At 41.0% G+C, this 26,952-nt stretch overlaps 2 protein-coding genes across 2 annotated transcripts in view; one reads left to right on the plus strand and one right to left on the minus strand.

Moving 5' to 3' along the window:
* Positions 1–12,945, minus strand: part of LAMA3 (laminin subunit alpha 3) — a 122,918-nt gene extending 109,973 nt beyond the window's left edge. The window contains exons 1-2 of the mRNA XM_056332756.1: positions 12,700–12,945; positions 7,314–7,466 (exon numbers count right to left, since the gene is read on the minus strand). Coding sequence (XP_056188731.1) covers positions 7,314–7,466; positions 12,700–12,945 — 399 coding nt within the window. The remainder of the gene's footprint in view (positions 1–7,313; positions 7,467–12,699) is intronic.
* A 255-nt stretch (positions 12,946–13,200) lies between these two features.
* ANKRD29 (ankyrin repeat domain 29) overlaps positions 13,201–26,952 on the plus strand; it is a 51,104-nt gene continuing 37,352 nt past the window's right edge. Inside the window, exons 1-3 of the mRNA XM_056333623.1 lie at positions 13,201–13,294; positions 15,827–15,921; positions 22,914–23,212. The gene's annotated coding sequence lies outside the window, so the exon portion shown is untranslated. The remainder of the gene's footprint in view (positions 13,295–15,826; positions 15,922–22,913; positions 23,213–26,952) is intronic.

Below are 26,952 nucleotides of genomic sequence, written 5' to 3' on the forward strand. Positions count from 1 at the left end.
GCAAATAAATCTGAACTAAAGATAAAAGAGTAACCTTGCTGACATAAGACCTAGAAAAGCAATCATTAAAAGCAATTTTAATCACATCTTCTAAGCTGGCATTTGACTAATTTAAATCTTGATCCCATTGCATTGACAGAAGTAAGACCTAGCCTGAAAAAAAGGCATAATAAACTCAAAGCAGTGTTTTTCTTCTTCAGTTTTGAAAAAAAAGGGAGTTTCTTCATTTTTGGAAAAAAATATTTATTTGGCTGCTTTTAAGTCAAGTTCCTTTCATTAAAAAAAATATTTCAAAAGGAGTGTTAAAAATGTAAGTAAGCATTAAAAATAACTGTTCTTTTGGTGCAATTCTATAATAGTAAAAAAAAAAAATCAATAAAAAAATCTTAAATATGGCTTAATCAAGATTCTGACCATTCCCTTACATGAATAAAGAAATAAGTTTACAAGTAGAAACAGCATTTTGTTTCCAGCAATTAAACCAATCCACTCTGGAAATGCAGACGTGAAAGAGGATGTACTCCTGTAAATGTTCTCACCCCATACCCTGCTGCAATCTAGCAGCATGGATCAAACCTGATGGATTGTCAACAGCTGGAATTTAACCAGTTTCTTATTGACGTGACTTTTTCCTGTTCACTCAAGCTTGTTCAGATTTGAAATATTCTTGTAAGAAGTGGCCTGGAAGATTCATAAAAAATAAGATAAAGATTTTTAAAATCATCCAGCAGAATCAGCAAATTGTCTTTCTCATCTAAAAATGGAAACTGTAATACAGAGCTAGAAATTACCAATATTACACTACAAAGACAGAAACATTTCTATAGAAGCCCTTACAGGCGAATTTAAGATTGTATTAACAGAATTCATTTAAATTGATTGAGAATCACATTGTACCATTATTGATGATGATACAATATTCATGATATCTAATGGCCCGCACACTACTTATTTTAACCCAACAGAAAGAAAACTTCCTATGACCCATTGCATCCTCATGAGAAATCTAAAAATTGCAATAAGACTACTTTAAAATATTTTCTATATTTTCTCCTTAGAAGTTTAAGCAATTTTTATATGGAGGAATTTACAAGATTTCTTTGAATCCTAAAATACATAAGCAAAAAGAAGAAAGTTAGATATGCATATACAGAAGTATAACATATTTTGCTGCATTCCTACCACCATAAATTCAAAACTGAATACTAAAACACTGAAATGACAATTAAGTGCTGCGCATAAACCAGGACAACAGAAAAACACACACTGTTGCAAACAACCGCCATGCTGTGTGCTACCCTTGTAGGTACGAAAGGATTGTTCTCCCTTTTTTGCTCCTGAAGAATAAAAAGTCCCGGAGTGTGGCAATAACAAGAACACAACTAAAGTCAGGCAGACTATCTATCCGAGGCATTCTATAGATCTCTATAGATGTGTTCAAAAAGGTACCACAAGAATCCTCCTTCATGTAATCTGAATTGCAGAAGTACAGACAACAGCTGTTTCCAGCATTGTACTTGCAGATATATCTACACCATCAAAAATTCCCTCCACATATGACAGTTCTTCTAGGCTTCTGACATTTTCTTGAATAATGACACTGTGGCAAGGCACTGTACATTACGCAGAAGACAGTGAAGTCTCTGCACTGGAGGACCTCTGCAAAGGTTGCCCAGCATTAGCAGACATGCAAACTTTCTCTACTTGATTAACATGTTAGCAAAGAAAGTGAGAAAGAGGCAGAAATCTGATGACCATTCAGTACATAAACTAAAATTCTCAGATGTGGGTTGAAGCAAAGGGATTGAAGGAAGTGTGAACTGAGCTTGGCACCAGCTCCAGAACACACCTTAATGCAATGGATTGCACAGCGTTGGCATGTGCGTGCCCATTAGCTTCTTAATGTCATGAAGCCTTAAGGTCTTGAGCATTGTTTTTTATCAAAGACTAAACCATAAAAGTAACAATCTATTTCAATGAAATAAAAATCCCATGTACTTTGGTTAAAATTAAAGGCTTTGATTTATTGAGGTCGCAAAGAAGTCAGCACCCTCTTTCTTCAATAGCATCTCAGCAGGACCTGAGGCAGCCTTGCAGATCCAAAGACTTAAAACACTCCTAACAGTATTTTGCAGATGAAACTGTAATATTAAAAAATGCCAACCAGAGAGAGCTGATCCAGCCTTTCTGGCATTTGCCAATTACTCTTCTGGGTACCTGGAAAAGTAGCTATAGCAGAGGTACAGGGGAAAATCCCATGTGGGTAGTATCTGAGAACACTGCATGTATTCCATCCAGTTTAACTGCGTACAGGTATACACAGCAACACTAACAACGCATCAACAGTGACAGGAGAGGCTCCCACTGCACAGCGTGCCAGAGTCATTCCTTGCATGCCAGCTTCACAGACTGCAGTGCAGAAGCCAGGAATAAGCACAGGACTTCCAACATCGTTCAGTTAGTACCATACAAGTTGTATTCATATCCTTTGTTCATTTAACTACCTACTGATGCTAAAAACTGTATTTAGTTATGTAAGTCAGTGCCTGTGAATATGCCTCATTGACACATCTGGAGGCGTTCAGTCTTTTCTCTATCAGTCAATGGGCAGGACCAGAAGGGAGATGCTCTCCACACTTCACAGGCAGTATTCTGGAAGGAAGGTAGTCCGTTATCAAGATTCAATCAGTCCTTGATTTTATTTTTTTTTTTAAAGCTGAAGGCAAATACATCAATGATTGTCAGTTATTATCCTAAAATTTCTCATGCAGCCACTTTTCCACTGGGATTTGGACAAAGACCAACTCAGTGCTCATAATTATGTCTTACATATGGCCTATTTCTTCACAGAACACTGAAGCTATTCATATGGGAAAAAGTTTGTACGATTCAGACCTCAGCTGCCCAAGAGAGAGATGTCCCCTTATGAGCGTTGCAGCCCGAAGGAAAAAGAACACAGCAGTACTGTCAGCGCTGGAAGGAAACACAAGGAAGTGCAAAGGGTTGGAGGCTATCAGCAGAGATTCTGCTTTTACTATACCGAGTGCAAAGTGAGGTGTTTAGGAGAACATATCGAAAAATGAAAGTAATGTGCAGGAACGAGCATGGGAAGGAAGGTGGAAAAGGCATAAGCACAGACATTGGAAGGAAGCAAGATCGATGAGTGGGCACAAAGACCTTCCTAAGAGGATGCAGAAGAAGAACCAGAGAAAGACAGAGCCAGCAAAGCAAAGGAGAGTAAGACTTGCAAGGTTTTTTCTGTATATTTTGAGAAAAATACCAAATTAACATCAAAAACACATTTTAAAGCAAATGACGTAAATCTATTAACGCAAACATCAGAAAAAATGCTAAGCCATTCAAAAGGTCTTTAATTAAAACTTTTACTTTTAATTAAAGCTTTAATACATTGACTACATCTTAAAGAATAATGTATGAGCATGAAAGGATGTATTTAAAATATTTCCTTGACAAAGGCTAGCAGCTCAGCTCAGAAAGAGCTGCTCGTGGTGTGACTGAGGAATAAATGGAGTGTGATTACCTGGTAACAACTTCTAGAAACTCCTATAAGGCAGCTGCTACTTGATCAGCTGAAGTTGTGTTAATCTAGAGTTCACAAGTAGATTCACCTTACTGTGGTATGAGCCAAAAATCAACTGACTTTTTTTTTTTTTGGTGGCATGATTTGTGGTGTGATCCCAAATCAAGTTTCCTGCAAAAACTGAAATACTCCGAACCAGAGTTCTCTAATACAAAGTAACGCAAGATTGTGCTGTTAGGATCCCCTTTTTTGGGTACTGCAGGGACAATGTTGTACCTTCCCCAGGCCTAAAAGACCCTGTTCTCCACAGTGTGAAGCCAAGCAGGGGTTGGGGCTGCTGCGGGGGCAGAGCTGTGCAGGGGTTCCAGGGGAAAGGCTGTCTCCCTGCTGGAGGCAGTTCTGCAGGAGTGCAGAAGCTCTACACGTGGTTCTTGTGCCCTAATTCGTAGGGCTTCTCAGTGTCATTATTGAGATTATGCAATTCCACCCCAGAGCTGGGTCTAATTTCAAGGTCATTGGTAATATAAAGTCTTCAGTAGTCAAGCACAATGAATGCAATGACTAGTCTTGGAAGCCCAGTTCAATGCAGCTTATGATAAATCTCCCATCACCTTGATAGTATCTCCCTACGGGAGAAGGGCCTACAGGATAATTTAACTTTTTCTGTAAAATATAAAGTAACTGTAACTTCAGACACATTTTAAGAAATTATGTCAATCTTTTGTAAGTTAAGAACAAATGTTTTTCGTAATAATTAGCCAAAACTGGTTAATGTTCTCAACAACAATGTTGTTTGTAAAGCTATGGACATAGAGGACTGCTACCAAATAAAAAAAAATTAATCCCATAAGCAATACCTACCATATAAAAGCAATTCAGAAGACCTACCAAACTGTGAGGCTTTTTTACAGAATATTTACATGCTTTAATTGGCAGATAACATAAAAGCATAAAGTCATCCACAGGCCATACCACTTATCTTAAATTTATGGTTGTTTCCCTCCCTCCCTAACAAAATTACTAATTTGGACATTACATTCCACTGTGTGCCTTTAGTTTACAACAGTGACTAATAGTATCACTACATAAAAACTACTCAACATTTTAGTGCACAAGACTTCACTGAGCCTCAGTGTTTCAGCACTATATTATTGCCATAAAAACACAGTTTAAAAAAAAAAAATCATGTGTAACTAAAAGCAACAATAAAATTTGTTGACTATGCTTTTTTACGTACAACAGTTAGACATTTCTTTTTCATATCACACTATCCTTAACCTTCATCTCCTTTTGAAGACAGAGTTCAGGAAAATACCTGGGGGAGTATTACTGTAATATCTGCTGAGCATTTAGCAAGCCAAAGATGAGGGCACACCTGCTAAAATTAGGCAATCTAAAGAGTCAGGGGAAGGGCAATGAACTTCAGACAGACATTCTGGATTCAGAAGTTTAAAATATGTTGAAAACCACGCTGGGAAAATCAGGACCAATTAAAGGAATAAATGAGACTTCATTTGATCCAAGTATTTTAAACAAGTTAGGAATAGCCACAGTATGTTAACAGGATGGAGAGACTGCCTCAGGGATCAACATTATAATTATTATTCAGAAGGACTGTGATTGATTAGAAATGTAACTATAGTACAGAAAGTCAGAAAGAGAAGTAAAGCAGGGCTTTTGCTTTAAGGTTTTTTGCTTTTTCTCATATTACAAATACAGCAAAAAGAGCTTTTTTTCTAGCAGAAAGACTTAACATCCTGAAAGGATTCTGACATCAAAATCACCCCTAGCCCTTATGAAAGAGAAGCAGCAGCAGGTGCGTGTTCTGTTCCAACTCTGTGGCAGTGTGCACTCAAACTTCCACCATGGTGCAACTATTCAATTAAGTATTGTCATCAGACCATGGCAAAAGGCTCCACTGGGACTCCGTCCTCAGTCGTAAAGATATAATCGCAGGAACACTGTAAATTAAAAGCTTTTGACATTGCACTGAGTTCTGCTTCCTCTAATTGTGAATATTTGATGACCAACTTACAACTCATCCATTGCTTCCCTGCACACTTATGTACCTTACTCTTTGTCGTGTTTTGCACATGCAAAAACATTCTATATTTTGTTTGCAGAAAAAGATGCCTTGTGTCAAAATAAAGGACAACTACTCAGTGAGAAAAACTACATCCCTACTATGTTTTCAGTATTATAGCCTGTAGTTCTGCAAGGTATTTAGGTACACATCTAACTTCAAGAACATTTATTTTTCCTTAAAAACCAAAACCTTCATTTCAGCTCACTGGAGGGAGAATTGCACTCTGAAAACTTCTGTCTCTGTCAACTGCTGAGAAAGTCTGCATAACTAACACACGCTAAGCTCTTAATTTTTAGGACACTGAAATAAGGTAAGGTGCATTGGGGTCTCAGTGTTTACCTGTTTCCTTGAGCAGGCACAGTAACTGTCATAGTATTTAATTTTCTTCTTCATTATTAGTATCATGAATCTGGGGTGTGAGAGTACTACGCAAAATGTCAAAAGTGAATCTCAAGCTCAAATAAATCCTGAGATTAAGGTTTAACTAGCTGAATGCAGATCTGAGATAATGTTCATGAAGTAAAAAATAATAATAAAAAAAATAATCACATTAATCTCACTAAACCCTCAACCATCCACCAACTAAAATGATTCCTTCCTGATCACAAGACCTGAAGTCATTTTGACCTTTTGTCTTGGGATTCCCTGAGAGAGTCCAGAGTCGCTTTCCAACTGGTACCAAAGTAAACACTGAAAGAAGATATCCTCAAAATGAGAGCCATTCCAGTCATGTGAGGGACAGGAGCATTAAAAGCGCACGTAACAGAAGATGTAAAATAATTTGCACCTGAATCCCCAATAAAATGGCAGATAAGCCTCAAAAGAAACATTTTGCCTTTGTCATTCCTCCTCTTACTGTCCACTAAATTGAATGCCTATTCAGAAAATCCTGTGCTATATAATCAGTCAAAAAACAGTTACCACTGTCCAAAATATATATGCATATGTATATTTTGCAGCCCCCAACATATATTTATAGTCACATATTTACAGCTGGTGTGAACTTGCAGAGCGTAACTAATTTCACTGGATCAGTGCCCAATTACAGCAGCTGAGAATCCATCCCTATGACTTAAATACAGATACAGAGGCTGTACTGTCAGCTATTTGCCCATCGCCTGTAGAGGAAATATGGGTGTTCATGTTACTGTCATATTACTAATTCATATTACGCTGGTTTTGCTGTCCCTTCCCTTTTAGACCATGTCATCAGTATCTTTCTGTCTATCTTTAAGATCTTGCTGGATGATAGAGAAACCAGAAGGACCCCTAAGGCAAAAGCAGACTCCAAACATTATTCTCAAAACGTGTGTGTGGTAAGAGATCATGAAATCTCTATCTCTCCCTGTGGCCACAGAAAAGGATAATATGAAATGGAAGCTAGAGCCCCAGTTTCAACTGAGCGGTCCCCCCTGTAACCTCACGTTAACGAGTTAGTGTCTGTACAAGAAAGCACAGGCATTAAATCTGTGTGACGCCAATGGCAAGAACCCACATCATCAAAATTCCTGAAGGAAAACAACAACTTTAATGAAGTTAACTTTGTAAAAAGTACAGGACATAAACCAGACAAGCTGTGACGCTGGAAGTTAAAATCATCTGTTCAAACACCTCTCTCAACTGCAAAGCCTGCAAAAAATAAATGCAAGAAATTATCAAATCTCATTCAATAGCTCATGCACTTACCTGTCCCAGCTCTAAAGTAACATTGACCTCGTTGTACTTCAATCCCATAGAAAGAGGAGGACTTTGCCACCAGCGCTCTGTGCCATCAATTGCATTGGTTACCGGGTGAGCTTTACTGGGATCAGCAGCATTGCAATAATCACAAAACTGTCCCTGAAACACAATATATTAAAAAGGCAGTCTCAGCTGAAATCTTAACAGCATGTTACCTGAGATTCTGAACTAGAGTGCTGATCAAAAATTGGGTTTAATTTTGTTTCTCTCCTTATATAGTGTAATTTTTAATGTATATTATTCCCCTGGTGATTAAATTACACACTTATACCCTGAAACACACTAAATTTGTTACAAATCAAAATTTCAGAAACCTCCTTAAGGAAACTGCAGTAAGTCAGTCTTTCTTTATTAATGAATGTATTGATACTTTGGTGAAATTACCTATATTGTGTCTGCAGGAAATTAATGAAACAAAGATTCTTAAAACTGAATTAAGATCAACAAACAAATAATCCTCAATTCTCCTAAAAGACTGTGAAATATCCACATATGCACATAGCCTGGTATTAATAAAACCATTAAAAATACTCTGTTACTTGCCTTTATGCTTGGTGTTACAATTTTAAAATACTGCTTTCATTTTTTTCCTGCTATTACAATACATGGTGAATCGGAGACTTCTGAACAATATGTACTCATGGAAAATGCAGTGGATTCTACAGACTGTTCCCTCTAGGTTTCCCTTTAAAGAATCCCATTGTATTTTCATTTGCAGAAGTTACCACCCAATTCCTAGTCCACAACTAAAGCCACACTCCGGAGATGCCCCAATAATCTCTCTTTAATAGTTTCTAAAGCTCTCGGTACTCTTCTGTACAATAATGATGCATAAACTTTAGGAAACTTAATTGTGTCTTAACTTGGCATCTTGGCTTGCCCCAAAAGCAGCATTACTATCTTCAAGAAACTGCATTTTTACAGTCCACTAATATTAGTGTTGAAGCATTGTCATTAGTTATTAAGGGACCTTTATAGTGTCCCTTTCACTTCTTACCCAGTCACCGGGTGGTGATGATCAACGAAAATGCTAAACTGTGCCAGGCTTAGATCTTTGTAGAACCCCAGCAGAAACATGCCATTTTCATTGAATAACCCCCCTTAATGGTTATATTGTTTGTCACTGCTGCCAGACTAACCAGTGTAAAGTAACTGGAGCAATCATACTTGTCCACTTTTAACAGAGGAATAACATTAGGACTCTCCCATTCTTGCTGGGTGCAATCTTGCAAGCTTGGTGAATTTAAGATGTTTATCTCTAGCAGAATTTGTTTAACATCTGCTATAGTTACTAATGGACTGGAAACTACTCCATCATTCTCATGTGATACAAATACACCATCTTGTGTCCTTCAAATACAAAACATAGATGTTCACTGAATATTTCTGCATCAGTAGAAATTATTTCAGTATCTGCATGTAGCGATGGCTCCATCCTCACCCTGCTTTTCTAGAAAGACCAGAATATGATGTTCTTTCCAGAAGACATGGCTACCATTAGCTGTTCTGATTCAGCACTGAAGGTGTCAATCTGGCTGAGGGTTAACTCTTAAGAATGCAAAGAACTGTTTAGAGACTTACTAAATCATCACATACATAGGCTGGTTAACTACATCTGGGATCATGTTATAACATGATTCTCCTCCAGCTCTCTTAGAGAAGATGGTTTGGCTGATTTTTGTACAAACTACAATATGCCAGGACACTAACTAAGTTCAGATACGGTTTTCTGCAGCAGCCACATCAGCCTATGCTAGCTACAGGCAACATTGCCAGTTTCTGCAGTGACAACAAAGCACATTGTGTCACTATCTCCAAAATCAATACACTGAAAATTCAATCCATGCACCAGCAACTGCAGTTACCACCGCATCAGAACATCTTTCCTGACAAATGCATACTTGGAGTTCTGACATAAATATGTTACAACAGTACATATGTGTAACTATTCCCCAAATAGTTTTATGATGTGCATGAAACATGGTCTTTAGATCTAAATTCATGTCAACAATGATCAGACTGGAAATACAGAGTTGCTGCTATAGCATTTCCAGCTCCGATCTGGAAACAGCCTCAAAGAAAAGCTGCAGCAGCAGAACTGAGTATTAAACGTGTTACATTTACACACACCTATGCGATTTCAGTGTAACAGAGTACTTGATCTGAACTCAAGATACCATATTTTTCCTTCTTGAGCACGTAATTCAAAGAATTTCATTGCAACATCTGGAGTTTCAGTTAAAGTACATTCCAGCAACCCTGCCAACAAGGCAGCAAAACAAAAAATGAAAGAAAATAAATTATTGGACAGAGCAGCCTTCCCAGTTTCCCACTGGCAGTATCTCAGGCACACCACGCTCAGCCTTTCTGCTACAGGATACATCTCCATTCCAGCAGACTTGGCCTCGGAGACTTGATTTTGGCTGCAGTTCATCAGGCAGGCAGGTGTGCATTTGCTGGTGACCTTGTTACCCTCCTTTCCTCTGGTTCTCCTGAGTGAAGGAGAAAACTGAACTACGCGAATAAGTTCGCTGAAATACACCAGTGTGGACTGGAGACACTCAGGGATGAAAATGTCTCACCTGTAAGTTATAGGAATGACAACAATGAAGGATTTGTTTGCTTTTTAACACCTAGCAGTTCTGCGCCCACTGGCAGAGCAGGGCAGGTATACTGTTAAAATATAGTTCACACCTGCACATCACTAAGAGCAGATTGGCAGACAAAATGAAGCACACCATTTATCTACCAGTCGCTGAAATATTTTATGCTGCCATGCATCTCTTCACTCAATACTGTTCTTACTAAGTCATTGCCCCACTTGCCAGTGTGTTAAATAAGGGAAACATACAGCTTTCCACAGTGTATGTCCAGCATTGCCTTAAGAGCTGCAGTTGAGCCACCCACGAAGGAACTGCCCCACCCATCACCTTGCAGAAGAACTTTAAACAACCTCCAAATGCTCCTTCTGGATTTGCCAGGTACTACAAGCTTCATTGAAAGACACATCACCAAATGACAAGCTGAAAAAGAGAGGCCAATGACAAAGCAGTGGAAATGAAACGGGTGCTGCTTTCCTCTCTTTGCCTTATTTTCAGTGCTTGGGGTAGCACTGGCAACAGAGCTGTCTGTTCCTTTTGTCAGACAGAATGACGATCACCCTCCGCACCTTCTTTCCAGTTTCCCTAATTCATAGAGCAATAGCTGCAATCCAGCCTTGTAGAGACCCCAAAAGTGAGAGTCTTGAGTGCATGGCATTTCTTTAACTTGAACTGGCCTGACAAGGTGGCTATTACACCTATCACTTTACATAAAAGCTGCACAACCTTCCCTCACACTCTTAAGAAACAACATGTGAATACTTACGCTGATTTTAAATCATTCCATGTAAGTTCAGCTTCTGCAAGAATTTAACGCACTTCTCTCCAATCTTCCACGAAAGAAGAGATTCTGTTATTTATAGTGTCTTTGAATTTGTGAGGTGGAGTAGCTTGATAACATGTACATTGTGCTGCTATCGCATTTTCTGTGGTGGGATTTCCCTGGACTTTTGAAAGGCTTTTCAACTCTTCTTGAAACACAACAGCTACTGGTAAACCACAGAAGTATTCATGTTATGTATCTCAACGGGGCTTTGTTAAAACTGGAGAGAGACGCTGCTGTATCTGTGCTTACACAAATGCTATAAAAGGCACAACACGCTTCCTTGTGCCAGGGCTGAGCTATCAGTAGTCCTTCTCGGAACTCAAATCAGGCATGAACCACAACTGCCCTCTGACCTAGGACCTGTGAGGCAAATATTTAACAAGAGGAATACCCCCTGCGTGACTCAGTCTTCCTATTAGTAAAACTGTCCGTTACTCTGCCTGTAAGCATCTCCAAAGCACTTCGAGATTTTTATGACAGAGGGCACTGCACAAATGTAAGGTAAACTGAAACTTCATGGGGAGGCATGGCAGAGAGAAGTTCAGAGCAAAGCACGCTGCTGGCTGTGGCTGCCTAATGAACTGTGAGGGCAGGCTGCGTGATGCTGCAGGCTCACTTCTGGCTCATGACAAGGAGTATGCGGTACCTTCTCAGACCTCTTTCCCTCTCTTGAACATCTGTCCCCATTACAAAATGGTAAGAAAAACCTCTCTTATCCATTGCAATCTCTTCTGAACCCAGATATTAAGAGTTATGCCACCATTAAAACATACAAACATCTCATAAGACTTTGAAACTCTAACCCTTCCTCCAAGAGGCTAAAAACTTACTTGCCTTCCTTCTGTACTGCCTGAAGTCAGGAAGCAGACTGCAAGCTTTTGAAATCCCTTTCAAATTGCAGCTTCATTCTGGCTCTCTTCTCCTCCCACCAAGAGAGAATACAAATGAAATAACTTTGGAAGGTCTGAGGCTTTAGGAAAGTCCCCCCCTTTGACGAAGTTCTGATCAAACAGATACTGAACACCCACTGCAGTACATCACAGAGCTCGGTGCATCTGTTACTCCTTCCATACCCTCTAATGGGCATGTTTATACAAGTTTCTACCAAAGGAAAAAAAAATAATATATTTCCATTAACCCTTTGCCAGGAGTTTTATCTTTTGCGCCAGTCACGAGAAAGACGACAGTAAAACGTGTGAAATCATCTCACACCACGCTAAGAAAGAACATCACCCTCGCTGCCCTGCGTGCTCGGGCTCCCTGTCAGAGCCCCAAGGCACCTCTGCATCCCTCTCACGAGCAACGCACAGCACGGACGCCGAGCCCCACGTTTAGTGCCTGTAAAACACCTCAAAGCCGCCCGACTACGGCCGGACCCCGCTTCTCCCGCCGCCCCGGAGCGATGCCCGCTGTCAGCGAGCGGTTACCGGCGCAGCCCCCCGCCCTCGCCCGCGGCTCACGGCTTTACTTGGCAGCAGCACCGCGCAGCGCACCGCGGGCCGAGCGCCGAGGCCACGAAGCACCGCCCGGCTGCTCCCCGAGCCGCCGCCGGGACGAGCGGCCCCCGCACCCCCGGGAGCACCGTGGGCACCGGCGGGGGCCGAGGCGAGGCCGCCGCTGCGAGCGCCTCCAGAAGGTGCCGGACACCTGCGGGCAGGTGAAGCGCGGGCAGCCTCAGCCCGGCCCGGCCCAGCGCCGCCCCGCGCCGGCTCCCTCAGCGGCTGCGGCAACGCCCAGCAGGAGAAAACGCCACGGCGCACCCCGCGGTGCCGCCAGCACCCCCGGAGGGGCCGGGACGACCCCGGAGGACACGCCGACGCCCCCCGCCGCGCCGCAGCGCCAGGAGCAGGGTGCGAGGCGAAGGGCGCCCCGGCGCCGCGACCCCTGTCCGGCCCCGGCCGGTTACCTGGATGGCGCGCCCCAGGGGGGCGGCGGCCGGCCCCCCCACCAGCTTGCAGTACAGCTCCGGCCGCCCGCCGCCGCCCGCCGCCTCTCCGCAGGTGGCCGTCGCCCAGATGCTGGCCGCTGCGGCCAGGTTGAAGTACGGCGGGTGCAGGCTGAGCCCCGTCCCACGGGAGCCGGGGGTCTCCGGCTGCGCGGCGCAGAGGGCCAGGAGGACCCAGAGGAGCGGGGAGCCCGGCGGCGCGGCCATCCTGCGCCGGGCTCTGCCCTCGCCGCCCCCGGGGCGGCCCTATAGCTGCGGTGGGCGGGCGGCCCGGGCGGGCAGGCGGCGGGAGGAGGCGGGGGGCTGCCCGCGCGCTGCCGCGGGGCGGGGCCAGGGCAGACCCGGAGCGGGGCGCCGTGCGGAGCGGGCCGCGCCCCCCGGGCGTGCGGGGTGCGGGGAGCGGGACGGGGCGCGGGAGGGGGGGCCGCCCCCCTTGTGCGCGCCTTCCAGGTAACTGATGTCTGATGCTGCCCTTCCTCGGCAGGTGCGCGGGTTCGTACTTTGAACAAGCCTCAGGGCATCGTGAGCCGCGACCTGTCACGTCACACACGGGCAGGTAAGTCAAGGTTTCCCAGCTTTCTCCTCCAGCAGGGGTATCTGCACGCCAGGTAAACCCCGCTGCTGCCTGCAGGTCTTTGGGATGACACCCCGCGCAAATGCGCTGCAGCGGTCGCTGCTCCTCTTGCGATTTTCAGTGCTCTGGGCTGCTGGAAACCAGGCAGCCCAGGCCACCCCCTGCAATGCACAGCCAGTGTTCTTGGCTCCTGGTGAGGTGGGTGTTCCTGCTCATCCAGGGCAGACAATGAAGCTCCTGTCTTTTTGAAGGGATTTGGCACGGGCTTTGGATAACACAGAAGCATGTCACCTGTATCAGGAGTTGCACTGCTTAAGGGCATTGCTATCGTAGGTTTCATACTCGTTCACATTTCTACCACCACACGCTCTCACACATCGTGTTCAGTCCTCTTGATAAAATCTGCGGGATTCAGACTCAAAAATGTGGTTAGATACACAGACCTATAATATTTTAAGAGTGATTCATGTTAGCAGCAAAGTACTTCATAACTTTATGAGGGCTTTGCTACACAGCACTAGCAAGGGAGATCCCTGGTGTACTGTTTCAGGAAGTGCCAGCCACAAGCTATTGATTCTGTCTACAAGAAAATATTGGCATCCTTGGGTTTGTGCCACTGTGGATTTAGCACACCATCAAGACATATCTGTGGGAGACAATTTTTGAGTCCTCCATAATAAAAGTTGGCTGTCATAAATGTAGCATGCTGCAAATTCAAATATATCAGATTTGGCTTTTATATCCATAAATGCTTTCAGTTTCTAGAGCAACTTAAAAATACTCTCCTTTTCCAACAGTGACATTGTGGAAAGGACATTATCTTATTGCATGTGTCCATCGTGTCCCTTCCTACAATAGCTTCTACTTCGTAAAAACTGTGAGAGGTTTGAATAAAAGCAAGCAACACCATCTTCAAATGTTCCATTAAACAAAATGCCACACTATCAGATAGGATATCCACTGGTCTTTTTCAACCTATTTCTTGAAAACCTGTTAAATCCTAAGTATATCCTGGATTATATAACTTTTTACCAATGGATATCTGGAAGTATCTAACATAAGTGGCCTTTAAGTCCAGGTCAAGCAAGCTCTTACAAAGGCCTGACATCCATTAAATTGCCATCCTTGTCCTCTTTATTGTTAGAGGAATTAAATCATATTGAATAAAAGCTGAGCAGAGCATGTTCCTGGTAGAAAAGAAATGCTTGGGTAAGGGAAATTCATTATAAAGCACAATATTAAGAGGAACTGATGAAGATTACTATTATGAAGATTATAAAATCATGCACAATCTCTTTCAGAGTAGTCAGAGTATCTCCAGGCTGGACATTCATTTAGCAAGCTCTGAAAGATGTTTCTCCTGTACATATCCAACAAGCCGTGAAAGATTTTCTCCTCTTCAACCAGAAAGAAACTTACTGTCTTGCACAACGTTTGGGGAAATTAGTTTACTCCAGTTATCCTGTACATTCCTACAAATTGGACTCAGGATGGTGGGATTGTCAATTTTACTGCCAAGACATCTTTTGCTGTGAGTGCTTCAAATGCAAAAGAAATAACCTTTAGTTGGTTTAGATACACATCTTGCGCTCCCTTGCCTCTGCATGTGTGGGTATTGTAAGCAGCACTTCTGTGTTTTGAGTTTTGAACTCTTCTTCTGCACCTCTGTCCCTGGTCTCCACAATAAGCACTTGGGAAGGGTTTTCTGAGAAGCGTGAGCCTAGGAGAATAAGCAGAACATAAACCAGGTTATTCAAATACATTTGATGAAGCTTTAAAAAAATCACAGAATGTACTGTGAAAGTATAGAAAATAAGTGCCTAAACTAAGAATTTGAGATGGAGAGCTAAATCCTGTGTCTACTAGAATCTGCTCCAAATTTTCTTTGACTGCTCTTGTGTAGAGTAATAGCTGACAATTTTTTCTGGCTTAGTTTTATGGATAGTTCAGGTAAGGAATCCAGCCTCAGTAGATCCTTTGCGATCTCACTTTAAAGAAAAGATTCTTGTGAGCTATTTGGTAGGTTGCACAGCAAAAAGTGTACCCCTTGCTCACAAACACATGTCCTTCCTCAAACAAAAGTATCAGTGAATATGCTGGGAAGTATCACATGAGAAAATATGGCTTATATGAGCAAGAATCTAACACTTCAGTAAAATAATGACATGTTCTTGGATCTGGTTTCCTAAAAGTTAAAAACAGGGATGAAACTTTGCAAAGATTAAGAAAATTAGCCTATCAGGTAAAAAAAAGAGAGGAAGAAATTCTTCTGTTCCCCCCCCTCAAAGGTGTGAGAAATTTTTTCTTGAATGCAAATCTCCAAACTGTACCCTTTTTTTAATCTATTTTAGGCCAAATCCAAAGCCAGCAGACACCCACAGAAAAGTACTTACTTCACTGAGCTTCAGCTCACCCTATCTAATGTAGAACTCCATCCTGTAAAAAGGTCAGTATCAATAATTCATGGGATAATACTTCATCTTACCCTCATGTCATCTTTTGTTGTAATTACAGGTTCCGGAAACACAGATAAGAATTTATTAGCTGGCAGCTCTTAGCAATCAGCATTTGCACGACAGTGACCCTCTGCAGAAAACACTCTTCTCCAGGTAACCGACCCTTTTTTCCACCCAGTAAATCCTCTCCTTTTTTCCTTCAGCCTTTATAAGGTTTGCTTTCCATGTTTCTTGCTTGAGCACTTTAGTGAATAAATGCAGGTAACTGAAAGTGTTTCTGGATATGTATTATTTTAACATAAACATTATGTTACATTAGTAGGCATTTACACTACTGTGGTTACAGATCATTCTTGTGTTTGCACTTTCTGGTTTGAAAGATGTTAATTTAAGAATGGATTTAAAATTTCAGGTCGAGAATGTTTGCTTCAAAATAGCCTTGCTGATATCATTTCTCTGTTTTGTTATCTTACTGATATGTGCGGTATTGCACATCTCATCTCATCTCATCTCATCCTGCCATTTCATAACATGTTTAGGACTTGGTATATCCACTTCACCAACCAGAAACCTGCAGTGAAAATGAGAACATGAAAAAATAGTCTCAGTAATACTAGTGGTAATATTTAGATCCTACTTAATATAATTTACCAAAGGAAGGGGAAAGTGGCACCAAGCACCCCAGAACTTAAGAGCAGCAAAACTAGCACGTATGAGGACTTGTGAACTGCACCACATGAGCTGCACAGCAGGTAGGAACAAAACCTATGATTCCTGTGCAGGCACCACATTCACCTTTCCACATTGCCATACCAGGTGATGGGGGAGTTTGCTCTTTCTTTGAAAACCAGTATGCTAGCAGGTATCTAGAAAGTCTCTCAGGTTAGATAGATCTGAGTCTCTACTTGGTGATCATTAAAGATTAAATTGACCATCTTGCCCTCCCATAAAAGTTCCATATCTGGCATTTATGTTGGAGCCAATCCTAAAGATTTAGTGTGTGGAAGAGTCTTTCTGCAAAGTACTGGAACTCACCTTCAAAACTGTGATCAGTTAGGCACATCTGTAGCTTAGAGCGTTACTACTCAACCAGAACATTTCACGCTCAGCTTAGGCTCCGTGTTTTTATCAAGGAAATAAGGCATTTATCATCTCCTGTCATAAATGCTGATCCATGATTGTTATTCAGTTTGTGTCTATAAGTAAACTTTCATTAGTTTTACTAACAGATCTTTGCAGTACACCTAGACTAAAATAAGGCTACTCACACATGCTCTGGTTTAACGGCAAAATGCTGCAGTGTACATTTATGTGCTGGCAGGCCCTATGTCTTCACTGTATTTCATCAAGAAGGATGCATTGTTAAGATCATTTTGGTCTGCTCTTCTGATGACAATATCTTCTGCATCTTGCAGAGTTTCTTGTACCACAGTATTTCAGGACCCTACCACATCACTTTTTGCAAAAGAGAAATTATCCTCTTTATAGTTGAAATAGAGGCACACAGAAGCTAAGACCAAGGTCTAAAATGCAGTTCTGCCAGCAGAAACAGTTTAGATGCCTACAGCGCTTAGTGTAATCCAGAACTCAATTATCCAGAACTGCACTTTTGTCTTGTCCTTTTGTTGATTTCTTTTCTCTTGTTTCTTTCTGGATGTACACCCTAGGATGATGCCATCCTTCTTCACAGGCCATCTATTTCTGAATGTCCTTGTACTGTGCCTGCTAGATCTTATTATCCATACAATTGGAGCCTCTCTTATTCTCTGTCCTACCATCTCACAGGATTCAGGTATCTGAGTTGATGCTCTTCCAGCTTTTTCATGATTGGTTGTCTCCATAATGTTGCAGTACTATGCAACTGTGCTTGTTGCATAGTGGTTTAGTAGTTACCATTTTACTTAGCATCCCTCTACAGCCTAATATCAAGTCTGTCTTTTCTTCAGTCAGCCACGAACCTCATATACCAAGATTTTCCCGCACATTCTGCTTCCTGAGTTTATTCTTCTAATAAAAATTATTCTTATAATAAAAAACCACTATGAATTCTCTCACCTTCCAAGGGCTCTCAAAATATTTATGCAACATCTGTAGCCACATTCTCGTCATAGCTCAACCCTGAACCAATACACTCTTGTATAGGCTTAAAATAGTGCCATCTAATTTGGCTGGTTTCTCACGGTATTTCTCATCACAAGATCATTTCACTCACGAGAGTGAAGCATCTCGTTTTTGGCTGACTCAAACGGCCATCTTCTAAAGTAGCTCTTGATTGTCCTAGATACTTCATGTTTGTCTTTGCTGCGTAACATAATAAGAAAAGTTAATGAAAGACTTTTCCTTAACCCGCTGCATCAGGCCAGTCATTACATTTAAAAAAAAAAAAAAGTAAATAAATAAATAGTAATAATAAAAATGTTTTGACTAGAGATAGGCTAAGTTGTGATCCTTGATGTAAGAGGGGACTTGCTCACTGAACTGCCTCACAGTACTGCTGTGCTCCTCTAGTGCCTGATGTCTGAATGCATACCTTTGGCAGACTGCACAACTAGTAACAAATTTCATTAGAGGCTTTTCCATGTCCATGACATGTTAGATGCAATTTTTTTAGATTTTTAGGTCTCTCTCGAAATGTTCTAGCTACAAACATCTTACTAGTGAGTACTCGTGACTTGATGGGATTGTGGACAAAAAAATTAAAAATGCCTGGGTGGCTGATGCAGGACTTAGCTTTATATTGCTGAGAAGCACGAATCCAAAAGAGGAGGAAAGGTGAATATTTGGTAGTTTGCAACACTTTCCCCATTTGGGAGGAGGCAAATTGCATTTTCAAGGCAAAAACATGAGTCCTCATCAGTGTGTAGAAGCCATGCCAGTCCCTCTCAGTCTTGATCTTTGTATGTTTACTCACGAGTGTCCTAGGGGCTAAGGAAACCCTGGAAGTGAGACACAACTTCTTTGGCATCCAGTTCCAAAGAATAAGTCAAGAGGAACACTCTGGGGAATGCAGCTAAAGCTACAGCTAACTTAAGATTCCCTAGGCAAGTTACACTTGACTTTTCTCCACTATATTGACTATAGAGCCTGATGTATCTGTTTGTTTGGGGATTTTTTACTTGAATAAACTTCCTAATAGGTAACATTAAAATCCACCCACTTTATTGTTTTGCTTCTTAATGGATTTCCTTTTTATTCTTGGTTTTCTGTACTTTTTTATAGAGTCACTCATGGACTTAAAGTTCAAAAAGAAGAAAACAAGTCTTGGTCATATAATGCCTGATTATTTGTGAAGAGGCATGTGCTCCCTTTGGTCAGTACCCAATGACTTGTTGGTCAAACATCTGGGGAAAAATAAAATGTCTACTCACTATACTCTTTTTCACATCCTGTTTTTTTTATTTGCTGACATCAGTGACATCAGTGCTATTACTGCTACTTTGTCCGTCATAACGGGGGAAAGCAGATATAAACAGACTCACTGCCACAGCACACCGAGCAGCTTCTCATGGAAACCACTTATTTGTAAACTGCTCTTAACAGATTTTGAAACTGTTAGTTACATTAGATTGACATCTGAATTTCATAGTTTTCTCTGTAAGCGTTTTCTATGATCTGATCTGTATTAATAAGGCAGTACTTTTTCTGGGATCTGTTTTCAGCAAGGTTTTTGTATTTTTAGGCAGTGTTGCTGTCACAGATTTAGACACTGCCTCAGATTTACTTCAACCTCAGCTCTAGCCTGACCATAGTCTCATCAAGTTCTTAAGTTTTAAATAGAATGCTACATTTAAATGTGGTAGGAAGCCAGACCTTCAGCAGTGTAAACTGAGGAGACTCCAGTGTTAAATTGGTTTATTCCAGCTTCGGATCAGGTGACAAATGTGACTTAAGATTTAAAGCAGTTGCAGTTCAAGAACATTAAGATTTACTTGGTTTTGGTTTTGGAAGTTGGAAAAGATAGTAAACTTAAACAAATCCCTTGTGAAAGTTCACAAAATTTATTGGAGAATACCTTTGCTATGCTATTTTAAGCACAATTATAGATTTCCCTAAAACAGGTATAATACACTATCAAAATTCTCTATGGAAGAGAGATTTATAATTCTAAGTTGTAACTCTTACAAAGACTTTGTTGTTGTTGTTAATAACAATTGGTTTCAGCTATGTTAATTATCAGACACTTTGTTCGGAGATGTGATAGTGCTAGCTTCTTAGTGCTGCTATAATATTATTTTGTCGTTTGGGTATTTTATCATACAGTTGTACCCCTATGTTCTTTAGCCAAGTTTGTTCTTTTCAGTGAGGGGACTGATTTTCTGACCAGCAAGGCATAAGACAGAGAAATTGAACTGACTGACCTGTAGCCAGTAACTCAAATTTTGTACCTGGCAACGTAAGTAGTTTCCGTCTTGCATGTACAGAGATGACTCTTATCAAACTTGCTTATGTCCTATCATCCTTACCCTAAGCCCAAGGTCTGAGGTCCTTTCTTTTGAGGACCTCCACTCTCTACAAGTGAGGATGAAAACAGTCTACTAGATGAGTTTTACTGAGCAGGGTAAGCTCCTCGGGAGACATCTCAGAGTGTCTGGACCCTGGAGGTTATGCTCTTCAATGGCTTCTGTTGTCCTCTGGCAAGGCTTTTGGGACAGACAATAAATAACCAAATCCATATGGTTCTGCTGTTCAGAATGTCTTGCAGGAATGAGATGGTGCGAATCTTAAGCTTATGTGCTAAAGACAGAACAGTTTTGTGGTTCTTGTGCGGCACTAATGAGGTGTGTCCCCTTTAATGAATCTGTTTACTTAGGCTTAGGAAGATAACTAGAATTTGGCCCGTTTTCTTATATTGAGGTTTTTTTCTCTTTGTTAGTGAACATATGCAAAACTTCCACTTACAAGAATAGGAGTCAATTGTATACTGTGGGAAAAAAATAGCAAACCCTAGATCAGGGGTCCTCAAACTACGGCCCACGGGCCGGATACGGCCCCCCAGGGTCCTCAATCCGGCCCCCGGTATTTACAGACACACACACACACACCCCGCCGGGGGTTGGGGGGGAAACCAAGCAGCCGCAGATGGCTGCCTGCCACTGCATCCGCGCGCCGGCCCCCTGGTTAAAAAGTTTGAGAACCCCTGCCCTAGATAATAAGTCGGTTTTCCTACCCGTAGTAGCATATGGGATAGATCATGCATGTTCTTAGGCTCACATCATCTCCCATAGTAGAGTTATATACAATAATCTACAAGCAGTGCCCAGAAAAAATGGCCACGATATGATTCCATTTCAATATGCCTTTATATTTCAAGAGCTTCACTGCCCATCAACTTTAGATTCTCCATGGACTCAAACAGCCGTTTTCATTATCTGCACCAGCATCAGCCAGTAGTTACTTGCCATTCATAGAATCAGAAAACATGCAAACCTGAAGCACCTGAATGCAGGTTCACTGGCTGCTCTCTGGCTGAGTAGATGGAAAATGGGTAAACAGTTAACTTCAGGCTGAGTCATAAAATCAATATATATAGATGATAAGCAGGGAAAGGAAATGACAGATGAAGAAAACAGATTCACAATCTGCACATGCTGTCTTGAAGTAATAAAACTTCAGGAGACCAAAATTCCAAGACTGAGAGGGGAAGGATGAAAAATTTTAAAGGCTGATGTACCTGTACGGATGCTAACACAGAGATGTTTAAGTTCAGCAGTAAAAGGCATTTACACTGAAGTAAAGATGGCGTGGTGGTGCTTACACTGGACTGGAAATTAGTCTTAGATGGTAGCTGTAGTCCTTTCATTGACTTCCTTGACACATCACTTAGTCTCTGTGGCTAAAAGCGTTAATTTGCTGGGAACAAATGGGAAAGAGGAAACAGGAGAGCAAATTCGTTGAAACACTCAAATGACAATTTGCAGAAATTACACTGTATTACTTATCCAAGTACAATGCTAATGTCTCTCTGATTCCTGGGTCACTAGCCCAGGCGTCAGTTCAAAGGTCCATGTGAAGGACGTTAATAACACTTGCAGGGTCCCTAGCAGCTAGGTGTCCTTACACCAGCTTATACCAGCAAATCTGGTGTGAAATTTCCTATTGTGGGAGGCCTCAGCAAAAGAAACATGGAGTGAAAAGAGAGATTCAAGGTAACAGCTCCCTAGAAGGATGAATCCATACAGTTATGAACGCGCTGTGTAGACTATTTCTATTATTAAATGAACTTCTTCTTTTTGAGGTCCAATTTTGTAAATCCTCCGTTCTGTTTTTAAAAGGTTTATGGGATACAAAAATATTTGGTACAGTTTTTCTAAGAAGTCTGCAGGATTTGTTTCTAAAGTAATTTTTACTGTTCCCCTTATTATCATATTAAGATATTTCTAAGAATACCTCACAAAATACAGGGTAACTCAAAGTACATTCTTTATACAGTATCTAGTAGTTTTGGTAAATTATCTAGTAGTTTTAGTAACATAGGCTTGTATTTTTTAAAATATTATAAAAAGAAGGAACAGGCCATGTAGCTGGTTATGCTACAGTTTAGCAAGGGAAAGATAAATGTAAATGATAGGCCAGATGGAAAATCTTTTAGTTTATATACTGCTTTATTGAAGTTATTGCTGATGATTTAAATACATTTTCTTGAACAAGAAAAAATTAAATTAACTAACAGTGCATGATCATAACAATTTATTTGCAGGACATTTATCATTTCTTTCTTTTTTTGGAAATAATTAGATTAATTATGATCTTATATGTCAGAAGCTAAGTTTTAGTTAAATTGTTCTAAAATTTCAGTATTTCACAAATTTCACCAGTACAGTCATAATGCAAACTTCAAGACTTCTCAGTCTAGTAAAAGGATCAACTTCAGGTAATGCAAAAAATACAATGTATTTTAGAAAGCTAATAACATGCTGGAAATACCCCATCTTTTCAGCATTAACTGGAAGGGTACTTGCTACAATATTCCTGTTGTTTACATTATTTAAACTCGGGCATTTCTTAAATGACTGCTCTGCTTCTTTCATAATGAAATAAATGCATAAAAACAAACTGTTTAAAGATATACTGACTTGCTATAACTCTGGAAAAGACAGACCAACCATTCATTTCTTCCACTCTTTAAAACATCGTTCTCTGCACAGGCACTCGTCAGAGCCTGAACTCAGTATGAACCCTTGAAGCTTCAGCCCCAAGCTCCATCACCTGCATGAAAGGAATGGATAGCGTGGGCCAGCCATTGGGAGGAACTTCTTTTTGCCAGCACTTCACAGACTTACTTTCTGGATTGCTAAATCTGTTCTCAGCTATTATATGGAAGTTGTTTAAGGACAGCAATGAAGGCAGAGCAGTCAAGTGTCATAGGAAAAGCTCTCATGGGAAGCTCTGCCTTTGAACGGATCTGATGAAAGGTGGTCAGAATGGATTGCTGTTTCCCACAGAGGTTTGTGTTACACAGCTTGAAGCAGCTGGAACTCAAATTATTATTAAGCAAAGCAGATCTCTGCTGCAACTCTTGCAGCAAGGTAGAAGTAGCACACTTCTTTTCCAAGGGCAGTGCTGTTTAAGGGATAGGAACTTCTAGCTGTTTCACCTTTCCCATGAAGTACTGGGAATGAAATGTATGTCTTGTGCTAGGTGCACAAGAGACCTTGCACTGCCTGGTTATGGAGATAATGATGGATGTTAGCAGAGCAGCTGTAATGTGAATTTGTGGTTTCTTTACAGTATACAACTTTCTTAAGGGTACACAGCATAGTCATTTGTTTCTCTGACACAAAAAAAAGCACTCTAGTTAAGAAGCCTGAAGTATACTTAGTGGAAGTAGCATGTAGAGAGCACTGTACAACTAGTGCTTTGGCTTTGGGACTGAATTAGTAGTAAAATTCCAACATATTACATGGAATATAGGCAGATGATATTTTTCAGAGGTTTATGTTTCAACCAAATAAAGAATCTAGTCCCGATCCTTCTATGAGCTTGCTATGTGATCTTGGAAAAAATTGTTCAATTTCCCTTACCTAGGCATTACCACCTGTATAACAGAGATACCAGTATGACTTAAAAAATCAAATAAAATAATTAAGATCCTAACACAAAAAGTGCAATATACAAGTTGAAGACTGTAGTGTTCCTGGTAATGCAAAATTGACGGTCACTCAATTAATAGCTTAATTTTCTCTGAATTTTGCAATATTCCATTGCCAAATTAAAATAGGTTCTACAACAAAGAAATCAACACATCTAGGTCGAAGTCCTTAAAGAGTCACACATAAGTGCTCCCCAGAGCCTGAAACAGGTCTCATAAAAGAGGGTGCAAATATACTGGAAAGACATCACAGCACAAATTAACATGATGCAAACCTATGAATTAATCCTAGGAGTTGTCACTGTATGGTAGGACTTTTTGATTTCAGCGTCTCAAGTGTCAGATCTTCCTGGAGTAATGTTATTGAAATCTTTGTCTGTAGCGTGCTAGAAAGAATAACATTTTGGCTTAAAATGAACAGCATCCTTTTTGTTCATAAATAGATGAAGTTAGGGGACTACATACCACCTCAGCAGCAAAGACTGCATGGCACCTAGTGTGTGTGAGTGCCTATGCATTTTCACAGTGACACATTGATGGATGTGTACTGGCATTTTCATGATTTAAGAGTCCTTGTACACACAAGAGAATGCTGGAAGTAAAACATCAGTTCGCCAAACTAATTTAGAAACACCTCTCTGATCTGTCACCATTCCTCCTTTTGAAAGTAATTATCTAAAAATATGTTAAAAGACAGCTGGAATAACAATAATAGATGGGACTCAAATTAATATTCACCTCATAATGTCCTAGAATTTTGCAAACCAGGGTTAGCTAATTACATAAATTACAATCCACCTGAGACACATGGCAGGTTTTATCCGCTTGTTCAAGTGTTTCAGATGACATGAGCAGTGCTATTCTCATTTAAAGAAGAAACCCCATATATTCAACCTTAAATGCCTGTGAAGGAGCCAAAGGGCATTTAAAGTTGCAACCAAGAAGCAGCTGAGGATTCCCTTTGGGCATAGGAATACTCCCAGGTGGTATAGCATGCTGGATTAGGAATGGTTAATACAGGGCATGAGCATGCCCAGGCACTCCAGGGTGTATCGCTCTTGTTGCACAGGTACAAGCTGATGGCACAAGCTGTGCTCAGCAAATACAGCATGCTTGGAAAGTATCACATTTATTGTGCATGCTCTGTACCATGCATTTGCCTATGCATAATGCACCCTGAAAAGGCTGGTTTCATTGTGTCCTGATAGAGGGTTGATAGAGCACACGTACATGAAGTCTACAGTAAATCACAGTGGGCAGGCTTAGGATTTCCAGGTGTTTTGTGGCTCATTTGTAGGTACTGCAGGACATCTATAAGTACTGGGCAAATATTGAAAGTTCCCAGATTCTTACTGGATGAGAGAACACACACAGGGGAAGGGGAAGGAGCAGTGGCACAAGACTTTGGCTACTTTTCAGGCAGGAGAGGGGGCCAAAATGGCTGTACCAGACAGTTTATAAGGCATTTTTTTCTACACCGAAGACTGCATTGCAATGTAGAGGTATTTAAACTAGCTATGGCAGTAGTAGCAATCTACTTTGGACAACACAGGCTGTCTGCATTTGCAAGTAGTGCAGACTAACAGGAGTGGATCTGTAGAGCAAATAGTTGGTGCTGAGGACCTGAAATCTACATTGTTCCCATTTCAGGTTGGATTTGTGTGTCTGCTTTAATTCAGATTAGCAGTTATTCAATCCCAGGACATGAATACCCATTTGCAGCTGCAGTCCACCAAGTCTGCTCCTGGAGAAATTCTTCGAGTTCTGTTCAAAATGGATCCAGTTTGCATAGTACAAGATCCCTCCACAATAAGAACAACAGCACAGTAAGGGGGAGACAATCAGGAGATTCAGTTCAGAAGTGTACTCCTCATCCAGGCTAAAACATTAATGTAGACATCTCCAGAGAGATCAGCATGAACTGATTTAGCTAGCCAAGTGGATGGATTTGTTGGTCTACTCGGATGTCCGTGCTGGCACAGCTGAACTGCTGGTGGTGTCCAAGCTGGCCAACTTGGTTGATGCCACGGTGCAGTGCAGCCAAGATCAAGAGTGATTTTAGCAACGTAAAGGGTCTGGAGAACAAGGAAAGACAAAGAAGTTTTAGAGCTCCTCTCTTACTGCATGCTGATACTGAATCTTGCTGACAAAAACTGATGTGCAAAAGCCTTTGCTGATACTTTCAAAAATAACCTTTGTCCTGGGTGTCTGCATTTTGAGTTATAAGGCAAGAGAATGTAAGGAAGGCAAAGTGAGAAACCTTTTTTTAAGATTTTGGCACAAAGTCTTGCCCAACCCTGCACAGGAGGTCATAGGCAGAAACACACAACAGTCCTCTAAGAGGCAGTGATTCAGGATTTTTAAATTATGCAGAGGGAACTGGAGAAGCAAAAAGGATTTATACCTTTAGTAAAATAGGAATAGAATTTGCTCTTCACAGTAGCCAGGCATATATTCCTGTTGTTGTCTGGGGAAAACCAGGCTTCAAAATTTGTAACTGAAACTGCTGAAGATTGCTCCAATTTACATTTTAAATTATGTTTTCTTTTTAATCATTGTATAAAACAGTTTATTTCTGGGAAAGCATACAAACCTATTTACATTTTTTGAATATTTGAAGAACTAAATATTGATGGAAGCAAATGTCCCAGGAAAGAAAACAATGCAGATACAGCTGAAATCAATAACATTATAGTAAGATCTCCACCTTCTGTAAGACACTAGTAAATAATAAGTTATAATCAGACAATAAATGTCACAGGCTCCCATCAGTAGTCTTTATACAGGTGATACTAGAAGCAAATGCATCAACACTACGGACATGCAGCCATACAGGGAATGAGAAGTTAGTGCAGAAATATTTGTCAGTGCAGTATCTCCTCAGTTACGCTGATGCAGTGTGTGATACACCCTGCAGTAAAGAGCTCTGGAGTCTAGAAGATGGGTCAAATTTAGCAATAGGTTCTTGAGATGGGGGCAGAAGAGCTCACTGAAGTTACAACCATATGCTGACCACCATAATTGGCTAAAATATAGTTACAGTGTATGTTATTTACATACACAGCAAGCAAACTTCTATTGCTCTTCGTTGACAT

This window comes from Falco biarmicus, chromosome 3 (genome assembly GCF_023638135.1).
Source record: "Falco biarmicus isolate bFalBia1 chromosome 3, bFalBia1.pri, whole genome shotgun sequence".
Classification (NCBI taxonomy): domain Eukaryota; kingdom Metazoa; phylum Chordata; class Aves; order Falconiformes; family Falconidae; genus Falco; species Falco biarmicus.